The 20,796-nt window shown below is 39.1% G+C and overlaps 1 protein-coding gene across 1 annotated transcript in view; it reads right to left on the bottom strand.

The window, feature by feature from the left end:
- LOC141052201 (uncharacterized) overlaps positions 1 to 20,479 on the bottom strand; it is a 42,964-nt gene extending 22,485 nt beyond the window's left edge. Inside the window, exons 1-10 of the mRNA XM_073549419.1 lie at positions 20,335 to 20,479; positions 19,148 to 19,236; positions 8,060 to 8,255; positions 6,301 to 6,420; positions 5,862 to 5,897; positions 5,725 to 5,763; positions 5,606 to 5,632; positions 4,255 to 4,343; positions 805 to 967; positions 561 to 701 (exon numbers count right to left, since the gene is read on the bottom strand). Coding sequence (XP_073405520.1) covers positions 561 to 701; positions 805 to 967; positions 4,255 to 4,343; positions 5,606 to 5,632; positions 5,725 to 5,763; positions 5,862 to 5,897; positions 6,301 to 6,420; positions 8,060 to 8,255; positions 19,148 to 19,236; positions 20,335 to 20,379 — 945 coding nt within the window. The 5' untranslated portion in view covers positions 20,380 to 20,479. The remainder of the gene's footprint in view (positions 1 to 560; positions 702 to 804; positions 968 to 4,254; positions 4,344 to 5,605; positions 5,633 to 5,724; positions 5,764 to 5,861; positions 5,898 to 6,300; positions 6,421 to 8,059; positions 8,256 to 19,147; positions 19,237 to 20,334) is intronic.
- Positions 20,480 to 20,796: the final 317 nt, after the last annotated feature.

Genomic DNA, 20,796 nt, shown 5'->3' with positions numbered 1-20,796 from the left:
ACTTAAAGTAGAAAAAAATACTAAAAAGCATCAGCACTGTCTCTTTATATCTCTGCCTTTTTCTTTCACTCCTCTCCCTTCTTCCCTCTCTATAGACTTCAATAGGCAGCTGTAATCTGATACCTCAGTGAGCTGTATTTTCTTGAGCAAGGAGTAGTTTTTCATAGTGGATAACAATTCAGGAGGTTTGTGAGGAAAGAAGTGGTTCATAAGCGGATAAAGAAGTATATTTTCTGATATATTCCATCGTTTTTTAGATTTCCTTTTACTATTGATTCATGCAAAGTTTGTTGAGACGACAGCGACCAGTATAAATTGCTTGTTTCTGCATGTGAAGCCAACCACGTCTGCTCCGCCGAGTATATCTAGGCCCAGTCAGAACAGATTTGAATTCAAATATGACTATTATTTGTAAATGAGCAGTATTTTATTAATACCAATCACAAGTACGGAGTTTGGAAATCTTTGACCTTAATATCTGTCATTTAAAAACTTTTTTAAGCTAATCCAAAGACCAGACTTCTTCTGTCTCGTTCTTCACATTTGAGGATTCCTTAAAACTGTACGAGTGACAGCACCACATCGCCTTCCACCTCCAGGGTGTTAATCATTTGCAGGGCTTGGAAGCGGTGACCGTACTCACAGAAGGGTTGCCCGTTCACATACACCTTGTATCGGCCAGTGCCGCTGCGGATGGAGATCTGTGAGAACAGAATAATATGCCAGATCAGTCACCAAGGTAAAACCATGGGCGGTGTGCTCCTCTATTGGTTGTGAACCCTTAGATCATCTACCGATACTCACATCAAAATACTGCCCTGGCACAAAGGGGTTGTTTGTCACGCCCCTCTCTTCAGAGCCCCAGGAGCCCCCAAGCTTGCTGTTCCGCACCACCGTACGTTCATTAAGGCGAACATTGAAGTGAAAAGCGACTTCACCATTAACTGTTTTAAAATTGATATGGAACCTGAAAGAGAGAGCGATAATGAGACCAAAAGAAGGCAGTGAGAGGTATGGGCTATGGCGCAATGACATTATGGCACTACGTCACTATTGCACCATGGCATTATGGCACTGTCACACCATTCTATTATTGCTTTATGACACAATGGCATTATGTCAAGGCTAATAAATCGAACATATATATTCGTGATATTGCAAGTGTAGTATTACCTAAACAGGAGTGTGGTACCAGGCGCTCAAACCTTCTTCTAGGAAGTGTCAGGCCCAATTTTTTGGGGGGGTCTAGTTTGGTTTCTGCATGTATTTTGCCTGGTCTTAGGTTTGTGTCTTTTTTTTGCGGGGTCTGAATTAATTGTGTTTTGACTAAATTAAATGTTTGTACCCCCAAAACAATACCAATAAAAATGCCAACTCTACCCATCAAATAAATATATATACACACTGCTCAAAACAATAAAGGGAACAATTAAACAATAGAATATAACTCTAAGTAAATCAAACTTCTGTGAAATCAAGCTGTCCACTTAGGAAGCAACACTGATTGACAATCAATTTCACATGCAGTTGTGCAAATGGAATACACAACAGATGGAAATTATTGGCAATTATCGAGACACCCTCAATAAAGGAGTGGTTCTGCAGGTGGGGACCACAGACCACATCTCAGTACCAATGCTTTCTGGCTGATGTTTTGGTCACTTTTGATTGTTGGTTGTGCTTTCACACTCGTGGTAACATGAGACGGACTCTACAACCCACACAAGTGGCTCAGGTAGTGCAACTCATCCAGGATGGCACATCAATGCGAGCTGTAGCAAGAAGGTTTGCTGTGTCTGTCAGTGTAGTGTCCAGAGGCTGGAGGCGCTACCAGGAGACAGGCCAGTACACCAGGAGAGGTGGAGGGGGCCGTAGGAGGGCAACAACCCAGCAGCAGGACCGCTACCTCCCCAGCAAAATGACCTCCAGCAGGCCACAAATGTGCATGTGTCTGCACAAACTGTTAGAAATCGACTCCATGAGCATGGTCTGAGGGCCAGTCTTCCACAGATGCAGGACGCTTGGCATTTGCCACAGAACACCAGGATTGGCAAATTCACCACTGGCGCCCTGTGCTCTTCACAGATGAAAACAGGTTCACACTGAGCACATGTGACAGATGTGACAGGGTCTGGAGACGCCGTGAAGAGCGATCTGCTGCCTGCAACATCCTTCAGCATGACCGGTTTGGCAGTGGGTCAGTATGAGTGTGGGGTGACATTTCTTTGGAGGGCCGCACAGCCCCCCATGTGCTCGCCAGAGGTAGCCTGACTGTCATTAGGTACCGAGATGAGATCCTCAGACCCCTTGTGAGACCATATGCTGGTGCGGATGGCCCTGGGTTCCTCCTAATGCAGGACAATGCCAGACCTCATGTGGCTAGAGTGTGTCAGCAGTTCCTGCAAGATGAAGGCATTGAAGCTATGGACTGGCCCGCCCGTTCCCCAGACCTGAATCCAACTGAGCACATCTGGGACATCATGTCTCGCTCCATCCACCAACGTCACGTTGCACCACAGACTGTCCAGGAGCTGGCGGATGCTTTAGTCCAGGTCTGAGAGGAGATCCCTCAGGAGAGCATCTGCCGCCTCATCAGGAGCATGCCCAGGCGCTGTACAGTAAGGAGGTCATACAGACACGTGGAGGCCACATATAATACTAAGCCTCATTTTGACTTGTTTAAGGACATTACATTCCACTTTAATTTTGTGTGTGACTCCAAAACCAGGCCTCCATTGGTTAATAAATTTCATTTCCATTGATGATTTTTGTGTGATTTTGTCAGCACATTCAACTTTGTACAGAACAAAGAATTCAATGAGAATATTTCATTCATTCAGATCTAGGATGTGTTATTTGAGTGTTCACTTTATTTTTTGAGCAGTGTATATATCTATTATATAAAGCTCAAGTGTGTGTATGTATGTATGTCCGAGATTGGCATCCGCACCGTCGCAGCTACAGCCATAAAATTTGGCACAGTCACACGTCTGGACCCCGAGAGCGTCCTAGGCTATGTTGTGAGGCGAAATTTTAACCCCGTGCGTTCCAATTCACCAAACAATTTTTCCCCTATCTACATAATGGGGGAAAAGTATGTGTGCATCAAGCCCCGCCCCTCTTTATGATGTCATAATGGTTGCCATGGCGACACTGATGTCATCATAGGTTGCAAGCCCCGCTGCTCATTATGATGTCATAATGGTTGACTATGGGATGGAGGATGTGTGATGGGTATATGGGCACTGGACTATGGGATGGAGGATATGTATGACGGGTATATGGGCCCTGGACTATGGGATGAAGGATATGTATGACGGGTATATGGGCACGGGACTATGGGATGGAGGATGTGTGATGGGTATATGGGCACTGGACTATGGTATGGAGGATATGTATGACGGGTATATGGGCACGGGACTATGGGATGGAGGATGTGTGATGGGTATATGGGCACGGGACTATGGGATGGAGGATGTGTGATGGGTGTATGCGCACTCGACTATGGGATGGAGGATATGTATGACGGGTATATGGGCACGGGACTATGAGATGGTGGATATGTATGATGGGTATATGGGCACGGGACTATGGGATGGAGGATAATTATAATTTGCTATAACTAACCACAGTTAGTTACTATGCCCGGGCAGCGCCGGGCTCTTCAGCTAATATATACATATATATATATATTTATTTGGGATCACCATGGTTGGGCCTGCAGAATAAAGTTACTGTTATTTATACTGTATGGTGAACATTGCAAAATAAATTTAAAAAAACAATGGCAGAAATGCTGTTTTATTCATAACACCACTTCCCCAAAAATATTAAAGTTCTTCAATACCACATATCTACCTCCAAATGGTGCCATTTAAAAATACATTTGGTCCCAATAAAAGAGGAACATTTGTTGGTATCTCCAGCCACCACTAGAGGGAGTTTAGGAGCTTACTGCATACAAATTTATTACCCCCCCCCAGTGGTGCTATGGTCCACATTCACTGTATATTGCAAACTTTTACTCAATTTTTTTCTCCTTTTCTGTCAAATTTGCAAGATGCAGTAAGAGGCCAAAATGCTATCATCGTCTGTACAAAATGATGTTATTATTATTAATCAGCTAGGGTAGTAAGTTGGCTCTAGGGAGAATATAGCTGGTTAATAGTAGAGATTAATATTTGCATAGAGACTAATTACTTAGTATGGTGGCAAAATGTGATAAGGCACCTAATAGTACCGCTACACCCTCACCTTTGGCTTCCCATTGGCATGAATCCTCTGATCACAAAGGTCCTCTTCGGTGTCACTCCTCCAGGGATGTTTGCACGGTAAGGAACTGGCTGAAAGGAGGCAACACACAAGATGTAAGCGGACAAAAGCATGGCCAAATGATAGACTATGGCATTGTTCCTCACTTCTGGTGGTCAAATAACTCTTGGCTGCTTCACATACCATGGAAGAAAAAAAGCAGGACAAAGGCACAGCTGTATGACCTCGGGTTAATGAAGCTGCACACACATCAGGGAATACGGGTGCCTCTTCCAAGGAAAATAGTCTGTATATCCATAGAAAAGAAAGTGGATAGGCACAATCCGTCCCGTGAAAAGAATATCCGTCCCGTCCCGTGCAAAGAATTTTCTTTATTGTGGCATCAAGTTACCAACAGCAGGCAGATAAAACCATGGAGCAAGTACAGACGACGATCGTTTTGCGCTTACATTGCGCTTCAACAGTTCAGATATGACCTGTTGAAGCGCAATGTGAGAGCCGCGAAACAATCGTCGTCTGTACTTGCTCCATGGTTTTATCTGCAAGCTGTTGGTAACTTGATGCCACAATAAAGGAAATTCTTTGCACGGGACGGATTGTGCCTATCCACTTTCTTTTCTATGGATATACTAACTCTTGGCTTCATCCACCACAAAATCACAGAGCAAGATGCTAAAAATGACAGTTCTACCGCTATGATAAGCATTGAATGGGATGTGATTGACAGTTGCCAATTTGGATCAAAGATAACTCTGATCCAAGACAATAAACCCCTCAGATGCTACAATCAATAGCCACTGTGGCAGCTAAGTGTTTAGTAGAAGACACCTCTTTTATGTATGTCAAAACAGGGCTTAATAGGAATAGGAAGGTGAGATACTAAGGCGCTGTCTATCAGGCTAGATGGGAGGAGATTCAGCTGCACCAGGGAAGAGGGACACTGAGGAACTGTCAATCACGCTAGATGGGAGGAGATTCAGTTGCACCAGGGAGGAGGGACACTGAGGAGCTGCCAATCAGGCAAGGTGGGAAGAGATTTGGCAGCACCAGGGAGGAGGAACACTGAGGAGCTGTCAATCAGGCAAGGTGGGAGGAGATTCAGCTGCACCATGGAGGATGGACACTGAGGAGCTGCCAATCAGGCTAGATGGGAGGTGATTCAGAAGCACCAGGGAGGAAGGACACTGAGGCGCTGTTAATCAGGCTAAGTGGGTGGAGAATGATTGGCAGTGGGGTTTAATGCAGTCCTGCCTAACTTGGGCTGTTGGGCTGTCCTATCTTACCACCATTACATCAATGTAATGTGAGTTACCCAAGAGCGATGTATACTGACCGGGTTATAGCTGGGTCCTCCCATTGCCTGAGAAAGAGGAAACACAAGTTAAGATGATGGAAGCTATATGGTATTGTATGGTACGGCACAGATAGAGTAACTGGGGCACCAAAACTCACCGGCAGGTTCATGGCTGGATATCCAGGCTGTGGCATCATCTTAAGAGATAAACAGAGAAGAAACATTACATTGGCCACATAGCCAGGTGCCTGATGCCGCAACAGATTATGTGGGGTCTCCATCCCATGATACTTACCCCACCTGCAGGGAAGGCAGGAGTCACCATCGGGCCCTACAACAAAAATGTATGTGATAAAATAGAAGCTTGGCTCTTGTTTCTTCTGATAGTTGTCCTTATACTTTTTCTATCAATTACTAAAGTCGTAACTCCTACGTGTTTCCCCCAATTTTCTGCCTAGTCACCAATTTTGGGGCTAACTGACCATTCCCCATATTAATGGGAGCTGTCCCCACATGCTCAGTGTCCAATCAGTAATGACGATGTCATAGATTGCATCATCAATGGTAACACCCAGATGTCAGTTTGTTCATCGTTTTCCAGGAGGAATAACAGGAGGAACATCACAATGCAATGTTCTAAGAAAAAAATATGTTTCCCCATAGTTATGTAATAGGGAATACAATATTTCAGGAGAGGTGACCGATCCTTCCTGGGCAACCAAAGTTTGACTCACCCCTCCACCGACAATGCTCAGAGACTGGACGGTCACGTCTCCTTCCACCTGGATACTGTCCACTCTTTCCACCACGATCCTGTGCTTGTAATGGTAGAAGGCAGAACCATTTACATTCACCTGGACAAATAGGGAAGGGAGAGTTGTTATTGTCAATGAAGGATAAGCTGAAGCCAAATGGAATTTGTCATTAAAAAATGACCTATGGCTTACATCAGGTTTTCATGTTTAATGTATTTCTTAAACATTTTGATAATTATTTTTGTGTTATTTTTTCATATCAATGTTAGAAAAGGAACAGAATCTAGTAACTTTTACATAGTCGACCAGGCATAATACTAGACTCATACTTTGTATTCTGTACATATAACTTTTCAGCAGTCCCATTGTCATCACAGACAGGTTTACAGTAACTGGTAACACCTCTATATATAGTAGATACCACACAGATGATGTCACAGCTCACCTCCTACCCCTCCTGTACAATGACTGATACCACCTCTATATAAAGTAGATAACACAGGCTCCACCATTCACACTAGGCGATATCACAGCACACCTCCTCCACCTTTACAATGATTGATAACACCTCTATATACAGTAGATAACACAGGATCCATCATACACAATAGGTGATGTCACAGCTCACCTCCTACTCCTGTACAATGATTGATAACACCTCTATATACAGTAGATAACACAGGATCCATCACACACAATAGGTGATGTCACAGATGACCCCCTCCTGTACAATGACTGATCACACCTCTATATGTCTTTTGATCAAAATTATGTTTACTAAATACCCTTATTATTATTACTACCTTCATGCAATTTTTGCAATTTATTTTTTACTTTTTTATTTTAGGATATTTGTTTTTTGTTTTTCTCTGTGTAAAGGTCATGTGTTTATATGCATTTACATTTTGCATACACATTAATTTACTTTTTCAGCTCAGACCTAGTTTTTCACCTCTATATACAGTAGATAACACAGGATCCACCAGTCACAATGATGGTGGTATCACATTATCACAGCTCACCTCCTCCCCCTCCTGTACAATGACTGATAACACATCTATATACAGTAGATAACACGGGATCCACTATACACAGTAGGTGATGTCACAGCTCACCTCCTCCTCCTATACAATGACTGATAACACCTCTATATACAGTAGATAACACAGGATCCACTATTCACAATAGGTGATGTCACAGCTCACCTCCTCCTCCTGTACAATGACTGATAACATCTCTATATACAGTAGATAACACAGGATCCACCATTCACAATAGGTGATATCACAGCTCACCTCCTCCTCCTGTACAATGACTGATAACACCTCTATATACAGTAGATAATACAGGATCTACCATTCACAATAGGTGATGTCACAGCTCACCTCCTCCTCTTGTACAATGACTGATAACTCCTCTACATACAGGATCCAACAATCACAATAGGTGAGCTCACCTACTCCTTCTTCCTTCATAATGAGTTTTGCCCAAATTAGAGCATGCTCAGATAACACTTTTACACAAATAAGTAAGGCCTGATTCAGTATGTTTCTGCTAATGTGCAGGTGCCCGAAAATAAATTGAATCTAATAAAAAAAATATGTTTTACATAAAAACTTGATTTAAGCAATAGATGCATTCTTGATGACATAGTCCCTTTAATTCATCGACATTAAAAGCTTTCATATTTACATTTAAGGGCTCTGATGGGAATAACCCTTTAGCTTGGGTTCCTTACCTGGAAGCCTCCAGCATTCACCATAAACACCAATTCGAAGGGCTTCCCTTTGTGAAAGGGGAATCCATCTTTCTTTATTTCTTCGCTTCCCCACTTTCCGGATTGCGAAGTGTTGAAGACCACCCTGTCCTTCCCATCAAAGCGGGGATTAAAGTGGAAGGCAACGTCTCCTCCACACGAAAAGTTCACATGGAACCTATGAAGAAGTCAAGGACACCAAAGTTACATCTTTCTTCTTTACACAAACCTTGCCTTTAAGTGGGCGTTTTTTGCGAGGAATTAAGTTGTTCTTGGGAGAGACTGCGTCTGGGAGGGGGACTAAAGTGTCCTAAAATCACCAATATTGGAGAATATGTATAGGTGAACTCATTAGGTGGGTTGTCCGGCTACATGAAAGGTTTTAAGAACACTCAGAATTGTGTAAAATATTGAAAGGAGAAATACACCCCTAACTGATCCCCCATTATGGAGCTTCCTGTGTTCCCCACCGGTCTCTGAACTTCCTGCCATGTCTGATCTCACATATGAGTACTGCAGCCAATCACTGGGGCCACAGTGCTAACACATCAACGCTACATCCACTGATTGGCTGCAGTGGTCACAGAGCAGAAAGTAAAGAGATCAGAGGGGGACCCAAGAAGTGACAGATCAGGAGTGGCGGAGGATCAGTAAGGCAAGTATTACTATATTCTTTAACACCACTTTGAACATTTTTTCTTACTCTTTTTAGTGGCTGGACACCCTGTTTAAGAGCTCATTCTACAGGTAATGAACAGGACAGTCACACAGCACAGCTCAGCTGCTCTTTGGTAAAGGTGTCCTTACCAATGTAAAATATATACAGTATTCACCATTCACAATAGGTGATGTCACAGCTCACCTCCTCCCCCTTCTGTACAATGACTGATAACACCTCTATATACAGTATATAACACAGGATCCACCATTCACAATAGGTGATGCCACAGCTCACCTTCTCCTTCTCCTGTACAATGACTGATAACATCCCTATATACAGAAGAAAACACAGGATACATCTCTCACAATAGGCAATATCACAGCTCACCTTTTCTTCCTCTATATACAGTATATAGCACAGGATTCACCATTCACAATAGGTGATATCACAGCTCACCTCCTCCTGTACAATGACTGATAACACCTTTTTATACAATAGATAATACAGGACCCACCATTCACAATAGGTGATGACACAGCTCACCTCCTCTTACTCTACAATTACTCATAATACCTCTATATACAGTAGATAACACTGGATCCACCATACACACCACACACACTAGGTGATGTTACAGCTCATCTCCTCCTCCGGTACAACGACTGATAACACCTCTATGTACAGTAGATAGCACAGGATCCACCATTCACAATAGGTGATGTCACAGCTCACCTCCTCCTCTGCCTGTACAATGACTGATAACACCTCTATATACAATAGATAACGCAGGATCAACCATTCACAATAGGTGATGTCACAGCTCACCGATTCCTCCTGTACAATGACTGATAACACCTCTATATACAGTAGATAACACAGGATCCACCATTCATAATAGGTGAGCTCACAGCTCACCTCCTCCTCATGTACAATGGCAGATAGCACCCCTAGACACAGGAGAAAACACAGGATACATCTCTTGCGATAAATGATGTCACAGCTCACCTCCTCCCCCTTCTGTACAATGACTGATAACACCTCTATATACAGTATATAACACAGGATGCACCATTCACAATAGGTGAGGTCACAGCTCATCTTCTCCTTCTCTTGCACAATGACTGATAACATCCCTAAATACAGAAGAAAACACAGGATACATCTCTCACAATAGGCAAAATCACAGCTCACCTTTACCTCCTCTATATACAGTAGGCAACACAGGATCTACTATTCACAATAGGTGATATCACAGCTCACCTCCTCCTGTACAATGACTGATAACACCTTTATATACAGTAGATAACACTGGATACACCATACACACCATTCACAATAGGTGATGTCACAGCTCACCTCCTCCTCCGGTACAATGACTGATAGCACCCCTAGATACAGGAGAAAACACAGGATACATCTCTCACAATAGGTGATGTCACAGCTCACCTCTTCCCCCTTCTGTACATTGACTGATAACACCTGATAACACCTCTATATACAGTAGATAACACAGTATCCACCATTCACAATAGGGGATGTCACAGCTCACCTCCTACACCAGCACAATGACTGATATCACCTCTATATACAGTAGATAACACAGGATCCACCATTCAGGATAGGTGATCTCACAGCTCACCTCCTCCTGTACAATGACTGATAACCCCTCTATATACAGTAGATAACACAGGATACACCATCCAGAATAGGTGATCTCACAGCTCACCTCCTCCTGTACAATGGCAGGTAACACCTCCGACATCACAACTGTTTATCAGTTTTATTGTATATCACTATGATAAAATTTTAAGTACGGAGCAGATATTTGGTCGCTGTATGTTGGAGCGTAATATGTGCACTGTATGGTAGTATTACTATTAATCACACAATCGTCTTTGACCAGGAGATGGCACTGTTATTTGGGCATCACATTATATGGTGTTTAAAGTTAAAGTTTGGTTATTTGTGCCCTGTATGACAGCAGATAGGAGTGTCAGGGTGAGGGTATGGCTCAGGGCAAGATCCAATGTAATGGCGGCCACAATAATAAGCTGTAATGGTTAGATTAATCACATTTTAGGACAGGAAAGATGTATATCTTTGTACCGTGTTAGCCAGTAGATAGAAAAATATTCAGAATTGAGAGTCCTCAGTGGTTGATACCTTTTACTGGCTAACTGAAAAGATGGTAACACATTGCAAGCTTTCCACACTAGAAAAAATTAATTAATGGAGATTGAAAAAGACTTAGTGTACATAAAAATCCCCTTAAAACACAATTTTATTAATGATCATAAAAACACACCTTCCCAGTGACGTTGAAAAAATGTCAAAAAATAAACCTAGTATAAGGTGCTGCATAGCCCTACATTAAGGCCTAACTGATACCTTCCTATGGTCTGCATAAGTCCTAGGGCATTCTGATCTTTTCATTACTGTTCTATCTTGGAAATTGTTTTCCTCTCTGTGATACTAGGGATCACTAGGGAAGTGAGGGATAGTCCTCGTTGAGTGGGGGCGCCAATATCGTACTATTAGGGTGCCAACCTCCACGGATAGGAAGGTATCAGTTAGGCCTTAATGTAGGGCTATGCAGCACCTTATACTAGGTTTATTTTTTGACATTTTTTCAACGTCACTGGGAAGGTGTGTTTTTATGATCATTAATAAAATTGTGTTTTAAGGGGATTTTTATGTACACTAAGCTTTCCACACTACTCAGGTCTCAGATTTTGTATTAGTCTGTGCCTGATGAAGAGACCTGAGTAGTCTCGAAAGCTTACAATGTGTTACCATCTCTTCAGTTAGGCCGGAGTCACACTGGCGAATAAAACGGACGAATGCAATGCGATAAAAAATCGCATTGCATTCGAACCCATGTTATTCTATGGGGCAGCTCACATCATGCGATTTTTTTATCGCATCCGATCCTCTGACCGAGACAATCGCAGCATGCTCACAGCATGCTGCGATTGTCACCGATTTTCGGATCGGATTCGACAATGCAAGTCTATGGGGGCGAGAAAAAATGGGAATAAAAACGAACCCGATGTGTGAGTTGCGGTAAAATCGCACCAATTTTTTTGTCTAAATACAGTAAAATCACAGTGACCGGTTAAATAAAGAAACGAATTAATAGATCTAGACACATCAAATAAATATATATATATATATATATATATATATATATATATATATATTTTATACATGTCATAGAGACACATTTATACATATATTTCTAATTCATACAGTTCTTCTTTGCAGAATAGCCGCTGACACATTAGCCGGCTTTTGTATAACATTCTCCTGCCCGACATGAAATGACACATGGTTTACATATAGTTAACCATTTCATTTCATGTTTTTTTTTTTTTAGGTCTATCACTATTAATTATATGAGGGCTTGTGGGTAAAATTTTGGAGTTGTAGGGGTTCATTTAAGGGGTTAATTCGTTGTATTAAATTGCGGGGACTCCTGCTGACGTCACTGAGGCTGCAGGGAGTCCCCGTAATAATACAACGAATTAACCCCTTAAATGAACCCCTACAACTCCAAAATTTTACCCACAAGCCCTCATATAATTAATAGTGATAGACATAAAAAAAAAACATGAAATGAAATGGTTAACTATATGTAAACCATGTGTCATTTCATGTCGGGCAGGAGAATAATTATACAAAAGCCGGCTAATGTGTCAGCGGCTATTCTGCCATGAAGAACTGTATGAATGTCAAATATATGTATAAATGTGTCTCTATGACATGTATAAAATATATATAGATAGATAGATATGTATTTAATGTGTCTAGATCTATTAATTCGTTTGTGTGCGGAAACCTGTCATTGGGCTCCATTATATGTCCATTTTGCTATCCAGCGAGAAAATCTCGCCAGACTGATGTCAAAAGGATCCTTACATGCGATTAAAATCGCATCAATGAAGAAAAATCGCATCAATAACGCATCACTGGTTAAGATACCTTTGTGCGATTTCGGACCGTTAAAATGGGACCGATTTTTTATTCGTTGTGTGTGACTCCAGCCTTAGCCAGTAAAAGGTATCAACCACTGAGGACTCTCAATTCTGAATATTTTTCACATTTTAGGAAGAATTTCATCGATAAAGAACCACATCTCATTGCTCGTTCTTCATCCTTTAACTCCTTTATACTTCCATGGTTGTAAATATTTAGGATCTGAACAGTAATAAATAGGTCCTTAAAGGAATTTTCTGGAATAAAATCTCGAAAATTCATCCTGATTTGTTCTATGAAGATCTGGAATCCCTAGTGATCGTCGATGTGTGATCAGATTAGGTCCGATCCTGGGGTCTCTCGCCATTTAGTAACCAATGCAGGAGAGGAGCCTATCAATATATTGTCTTACAGGCTGAAAAAAAAATCCTGTAAGTTAATCAATGGCTCACAAATACCATCCCGAGAACACACCCAGTATCCAGACAAGGCGCGTTCTGCTGGTCCAAAGGTCAGAAACCATTCGGTGTGACAAACTGGCAATAAAATGCTGCTCCTTTATTTTTCCAGTAGTGGATGATCCATTAGGACACATTGTCAGCGACTACACCCAATTCAAATTCTCCTCTGCCCATCCCTCATACTTTACACTGCAGCCTTCTGCTATGTGGTGTATAGAGACCTGAAGCCAAATATAATTTACTAATAATTTCTAAATTATTGGTTTCTGCCTTTAGAGTAGGTTGATCATGACACAAAACTCTAAATATATACTGTGCCCCTAGAATATAAAAAGTATATACTGTGCCCCAGAATATAAAATATATACTGTGCCCCAGAATATAAAATATATACTGTGCCCCTAGAATATAAAACATATATATTGTGCCCCCAGAATATAAAATATATACTGTGCCCCTAGAATATAAAAAATATATACTGTGCCCCAGAATATAAAATATATACTGTGCCCCCAGAATATAAAATATATACTGTGCCCCTAGAATATAAAAAATATATACTGTGCCCCAGAATATAAAATATATACTGTGCCCCCAGAATATAAAATATATACTGTGCCCCAGAATATAAACTATATACTGTGCCCCCAGAATATAAAATATATACTGTGCCCCTAGAATATAAAAAATATATACTGTGCCCCAGAATATAAAATATATACTGTGCCCCCAGAATATAAAATATATACTGTGCCCCAGAATATAAAATATATACTGTGCCCCAGAATATAAAATATATACTGTGCCCCTAGAATATAAAATATATACTGTGCCCCTAGAATATAAAATATATACTGTGCCCCCAGAATATAAAATATATACTGTGCCCCAGAATATAAAATATATACTGTGCCCCTAGAATATAAAATATATACTGTGCCCCTAGAATATAAAATATATACTGTGCCCCAGAATATAAAATATATACTGTGCCCCTAGAATATAAAATATATACTGTGCCCCTAGAATATAAAATATATACTGTGCCCCTAGAATATAAAATATATACTGTGCCCCTAGAATATAAAAAGTATATACTGTGCCCCAGAATATAAAATATATACTGTGCCCCTAGAATATAAAAAATATATACTATGCCCCAGAATATAAAATATATACTATGCCCCTAGAATATAAAAAATATATACTGTGCCCCTAGAATATAAAAAATATATACTATGCCCCAGAATATAAAATATATACTGTGCCCCTAGAATATAAAAAGTATATACCGTACTGTGCCCCAGAATATAAAGTATATACTGTGCCCCTAAAATATAAAAAATATATACTATGCCCCAGAATATAAAATATATACTATGTCCCTAGAATATAAAAAGTATATACTGTGCCCCAGAATATAAAATATATACTATGCCCCAGAATATAAAATATATACTATGTCCCTAGAATATAAAAAGTATATACTGTGCCCCAGAATATAAAATATATACTGTGCCCCAGAATATAAAATATATACTATGCCCCAGAATATAAAATATATACTATGTCCCTAGAATATAAAAAGTATATACTGTGCCCCAGAATATAAAATATATACTATGCCCCAGAATATAAAATATATACTATGTCCATAGAATATAAAAAGTATATACTGTGCCCCAGAATATAAAATATATACTGTGCCCCTAGAATATAAAAAATATATACTGTGCCCCAGAATATAAAATATATACTGTGCCCCTAGAATATAAAAAATATATCCTGTGCCCCAGAATATAAAATATATACTATGCCCCAGAATATAAAATATATACTGTGCCCCTAGAATATAAAAAATATATACTATGCCCCAGAATATAAAATATATACTGTGCCCCTAGAATATAAAATATATACTGTGCCCCTAGAATATAAAATATATACTGTGCCCCTAGAATATAAAATATATACTGTGCCCCTAGAATATAAAAAGTATATACTGTGCCCCAGAATATAAAATATATACTGTGCCCCTAGAATATAAAAAATATATACTATGCCCCAGAATATAAAATATATACTATGCCCCTAGAATATAAAAAATATATACTGTGCCCCTAGAATATAAAAAATATATACTATGCCCCAGAATATAAAATATATACTGTGCCCCTAGAATATAAAAAGTATATACCGTACTGTGCCCCAGAATATAAAGTATATACTGTGCCCCTAAAATATAAAAAATATATACTATGCCCCAGAATATAAAATATATACTATGTCCCTAGAATATAAAAAGTATATACTGTGCCCCAGAATATAAAATATATACTATGCCCCAGAATATAAAATATATACTATGTCCCTAGAATATAAAAAGTATATACTGTGCCCCAGAATATAAAATATATACTATGCCCCAGAATATAAAATATATACTATGCCCCAGAATATAAAATATATACTATGTCCATAGAATATAAAAAGTATATACTGTGCCCCAGAATATAAAATATATACTGTGCCCCTAGAATATAAAAAATATATACTGTGCCCCAGAATATAAAATATATACTGTGCCCCTAGAATATAAAAAATATATACTGTGCCCCAGAATATAAAATATATACTATGCCCCAGAATATAAAATATATACTGTGCCCCTAGAATATAAAAAATATATACTGTGCCCCAGAATATAAAATATATACTGTGCCCCTAGAATATAAAAAATATATACTGTGCCCCAGAATATAAAATATATACTATGCCCCAGAATATAAAATATATACTATGCCCCAGAATATAAAATATATACTGTGCCCCTAGAAAATAAAAAGTATATACTGTGCCCCAGAATATAAAATATATACTGTGCCCCTAGAATATAAAAAGTATATACTATGCCCCAGAAAATAAAAAATATATACTGTGCCCCCAGAATATAAAATATATACTGTGCCCCTAGAATATAAAAAATATATACTATGCCCCAGAAAATAAAAAATATATACTGTGCCCCCAGAATATAAAAAATATAATCTTTGCCCCAGAATATAAAAAATATAATCTGTGCCCCAGAATATAAAAAATATACACTGCGGCCCTACAATACAAAAAGTATAGGATAGAATAGCCGACATCCGCAGAATGGAGCACATGACAGCCTTATTGAATGCGAGTTTGGACAGATTTGAGACTGTCTGGGCTCCCTGGTATAGTGGTTTTATAAGAATTGTAGTCTGAAAATGGTGATGGGGTTATCTTAACTTGGCATTATCAAGAACTGCTGTTGGACTCTCTGGCTTTTTCTGTTCTATTGCACAATATGTTTTAATGCCACTATGGGGAAACGTCTTCCAAGAGTTCATTCTAAGGCTATGTGCCCACGTATGCAGAAAATTTCTGCATGAAAACCAGGCTCCTTCCCAGAAAACGCTCGTTTTTTTCCCTGCGCGTTTTTAATGCGTTTTTTTCCGCGCGTCCCCAGTCTCATAGAAAATAGCTAAAAACGCTGACTTTTCCACAAAATTAATGAGCATGCTGCGCTTTTTACCGCGATGCTTTTTTTCGCAGAAAAAATGCATCAATATGCACAAAAAGCGCAAAATACATTAAAATGAATGCGATGCTTCTTTTAAGCGATTTTTACGCGTTTTTGCACACAGCCTAATTGTACTCCATTCTTTCCGTTCCTCTAATTTGAAAGCCAAATTGTGATTTTGTCTCATTTCTGATTATAAAATTTTATAAAATGTAATAAAAATCACAGTTATAAAAATAAATATATATATATATATATATATATATATATATATATATATATATATACTGTGCCCCGGAATATAAAAATTATATACTGTCACATTGATAAGGGTACACGTCATAAGGTCTGTACATCCGCTTTAGGGAGTATTCACCTTTGGCCGGTAGGACTTTACAAGGATTATACATGTTTGCTAATGTCTGCAATATAATGGCACCTGAGGGTTTTCTAAGTGCGAAACTGTGCCTGATGGTTATGGAAACTTTTTACTGTAATCAGGTAAATGTCCTGTAAATGTATAACTTGATTTACTACTGCGCCAAGTCACACAAGGGATCACACGCTAACATCGTTATAACCGTAATATTACATGACACGATGATAAGATTACAACATATGTCACGTATGGTGATGATATCACCTCTTCTGCCACTAAAGCCGGTCGGAAAGATTTGACGAGCCCCGTCATCTGGCCAGATAGCTTGGTTAATCTCACGTTACTAAGTTGGCCAAGTAGGAAAGATATTAAGTGCAGGAAATAAAAAAAAAGAATTAAAGGGTATGTAGACTTTTGCAAGCTGTTTTGCAACCAGGGCTAGCTATATGGGCTCTTGGACGACAAAGTCCCAGTGTGCCCCTGTTCTTTTTTAATTTTTCCTCCTTGCCTTCCAAAAGCAACAACTTTTAGATATTTCAGTCGACAAAGCTGTAGGATTGTTGTTGTTTGTTTTTGTTATTTTTTGTCTTTTGTTGTTTTGTTTTGTTTTTACAATATGAGACATAGTTTTTATTAATATCATTTTGGGGATCCACACAACTTTTTGATCTAATTTTTTTTGGGTAGAGCAAAATGATCAAAAAGAAATCTTAGCAATTCAATTATGGGGAGAATATTGTAATATTTTATCAGTTCATAAAGTTACACCTGTGGCAGCATGGGTACAAAATATATTACTTTCCATATTTATATGTATCTATCTATCTGTATATATATATATATAGATAGATAGATAGATATAAAGTATATATATACACACACAGATACACATTATATCACACACACTATATATATACATATATATATATACACACATATAGTATATATTTATATGTGTATGTATATATATATATATATATATAATATATACACACACACACACACACATTATAATTTTTTTCCTACATATTTAAATTAATCCACGGGGGTCATTTGATCCATGATGCATTACATTGCAGTGCTATCTATAGTAGTGCAGTGTATTGTTAAATTACTCATCTTCTATGAACATGGTTTGCAAACATGGCCGTTACAGTAGGCTCCTTGGTGCCATGACAATGCCATTAGCATCTTGTTTCCTACCTCTTAAATGCCTCTAATACCTGAGCGTGGCATCTTAGGGACTAGACTGCTGAGATTGGATCTGACACCTATCATAACAGTTATGTTTGGATGACTGCTTTATAACACAGCCGGCACATGTGCTCTATGGACGGGCTCACCTCCTGGTTCTGCTCCACACAAGTAGTGTACATAGATCTGACCGTCCCCTGGTCTCCTAGGTAGACTTATACAGATAAAATCCCTGTCTGACCATTTTGCATCCTTACTAACAGACCTTGGTGAATTTTCATTACTAGCATATTTTACCCAAATATCAAGGAGGTTCCTCGAAAAAGGGCGATGGAGGACTTGGAGCCACTTAAAGGCAATCCGTCATTATGGAATGCTGTAGATAAGCCCCTGATGGAGGTGGCTGCATCTCATAGGCCAAAAATGAGGTGACAGATCCCCTTTAACAGCCCCCATGCCTCACATGGGGAGATTTCATGGGGATCCAAATGAAGCCTAGGGGTTCAAGTGCGCTTTTTAAAAGGATGTGGTCACCCATGAAAATTTTTGGGCAGCACTGAATAATTTCTTGGACAGTCAAACCAAAAAAGTTGGCAATTATGGGTTCTGCCTTACCAGCATGCATACAGACTATAAAGTCCATCAACAAAGAAAAAAGTAAGGCCTATTTAAGGATCTGCTTGACATCATGATTGGTTGCTATGGGCAACAATGAACATTTTTCTTTTCGAAAATTTCATAAATCTTGCTTATTATTGATTAACCTTTAAAGTATCAAGTCAATTCTAGATAAATATATTCAGTTTGTGTGATAAAAGGGTATCTAATTAGATTTAGATACCGTAATTACCTGTTAACATGATTAGGGACCGTGCCCAGGACATATACTGACATACCAGGCCGTAGACCGCCATAAATTGGATGCCTGTAAGGAACGTGCTAAACAAAAATGGACAAATTAGAATTAAATTCATCGACAACCTCCTGCAAAGAAATATTAAGGGGTATGAACATTTTTGCAACCAGTGCAAAATTTATAGTGCATCTAAATACTGTAGATTTAAAAAAATTATAATTCAGTTAATCTTCATTGATAAAATTGACTGTTTTGTGTATACAGCGCTCATGCTGAATGGGCACATGTACTCTCGTCCTAGGGAGGAGTGACGCACGGTCAAACTACTAAGCAGGGGAAGCACAAGCACCCATCAAACCCCACCAATACTGCCCAGGTGTAATCTGACCTAGCTCGGAAGGTTGCAGTTTAACCCCTTAGATGCTGCTGTCAATTGTGAGAGCGGCATATAAGGGGTTGGTCAAGGGATGCATCCGGCTCTGTCATGGAAGATTGGGGTCTACTGCAGATCCCTATGTATGCCATGTTTGTACACCTGTGAAGCACAGCCCCTGACTGAGCTTCATAGAAGATAATTTAAGGATGCAATGCATTATTACAGTATGTTGTACAAGCAATCGCAGGTTCAAGTCCTCGAGGGGGTGCAATAAAAAAATAGGCACAAATTGAAAAAAAAGTGAAGTAAAAAAATATATAGCAGTTTTTATTCCCCCTTTTTCCCAGAGCACAAATAAATAAGAAATTTAGCATATTTTGTATGGCTGCATCCATAACTGTTCGAATTAAGAAGATATAAAAATTTAACACCTAAGTGAAAAAAAAAATAAAATGCCAGAATTGCTGTTTTTTTGGTCACTTTGCCAAAAAAAGGATTAAAAGATTGTAGGTACCATAAAATGGTACCAATAAAAACGACAAATAGCAACACAAAAAAAAACAACTCTATTGACCGGAAATTAAACAATAAGATATTACCACATATCCAGAATGCATTTCTTCATTCCGGAAATAAATGGGGACGTAGAGTTCTTTTTTTAGTTGGAGATCAGATTCCAAAATTTTGGAAATAATGTATTTGGAAGAGATTTTTCAAAAACATTCATAACATAAAATTGAAAGATTTGTGGTATATAACCCAATAAATGGGAATTATGTGACGAAAAGACCAAGCCGTTACTTACCGGGTTGTAAACCGGCTGGTATCCTGCAGGTGAAACAAAGGCCATGTCTGATGTTGTCCTCTGAGGGGAAGATAAAGTGCTCCGTCCACGCAGCAGCTTCCTTATATACACACACGCAATATGGGCACGGTAACGGTCTCAGATATTTAACCTTTGTTCCTGGCTTACGTGCAATATGAAGAACCTTGAATTGTATCGCATACTTCATAGAAGAAGTCTTTTCTGCTATCAGACGACAGATACATGTCCATGGTTGATAAAAGGCCATAAATGGAGAGGATTCCCTATATACTGTACATCTTCATTTTGTAAATTCACCTGAACATTCTGAAAATATCCAGTTTTTTGCAGTGAACTTTCCATACAAATTGTTATCCTAATCCTGAGTGATATCAGTATGACATTATTCAGTTGTCGTACCAAATGGAGCTACTTGTCGGCCACCAATAAATGACGCAAGTA

This window comes from Dendrobates tinctorius, unplaced genomic scaffold (genome assembly GCF_039654945.1).
Source record: "Dendrobates tinctorius isolate UK_male_01 unplaced genomic scaffold, ASM3965494v1 ptg000158l, whole genome shotgun sequence".
NCBI lineage: Eukaryota > Metazoa > Chordata > Amphibia > Anura > Dendrobatidae > Dendrobates > Dendrobates tinctorius.
Note: the sequence above shows the minus strand (reverse complement) of the source record. Positions and strands in the feature narration are given on the sequence as shown.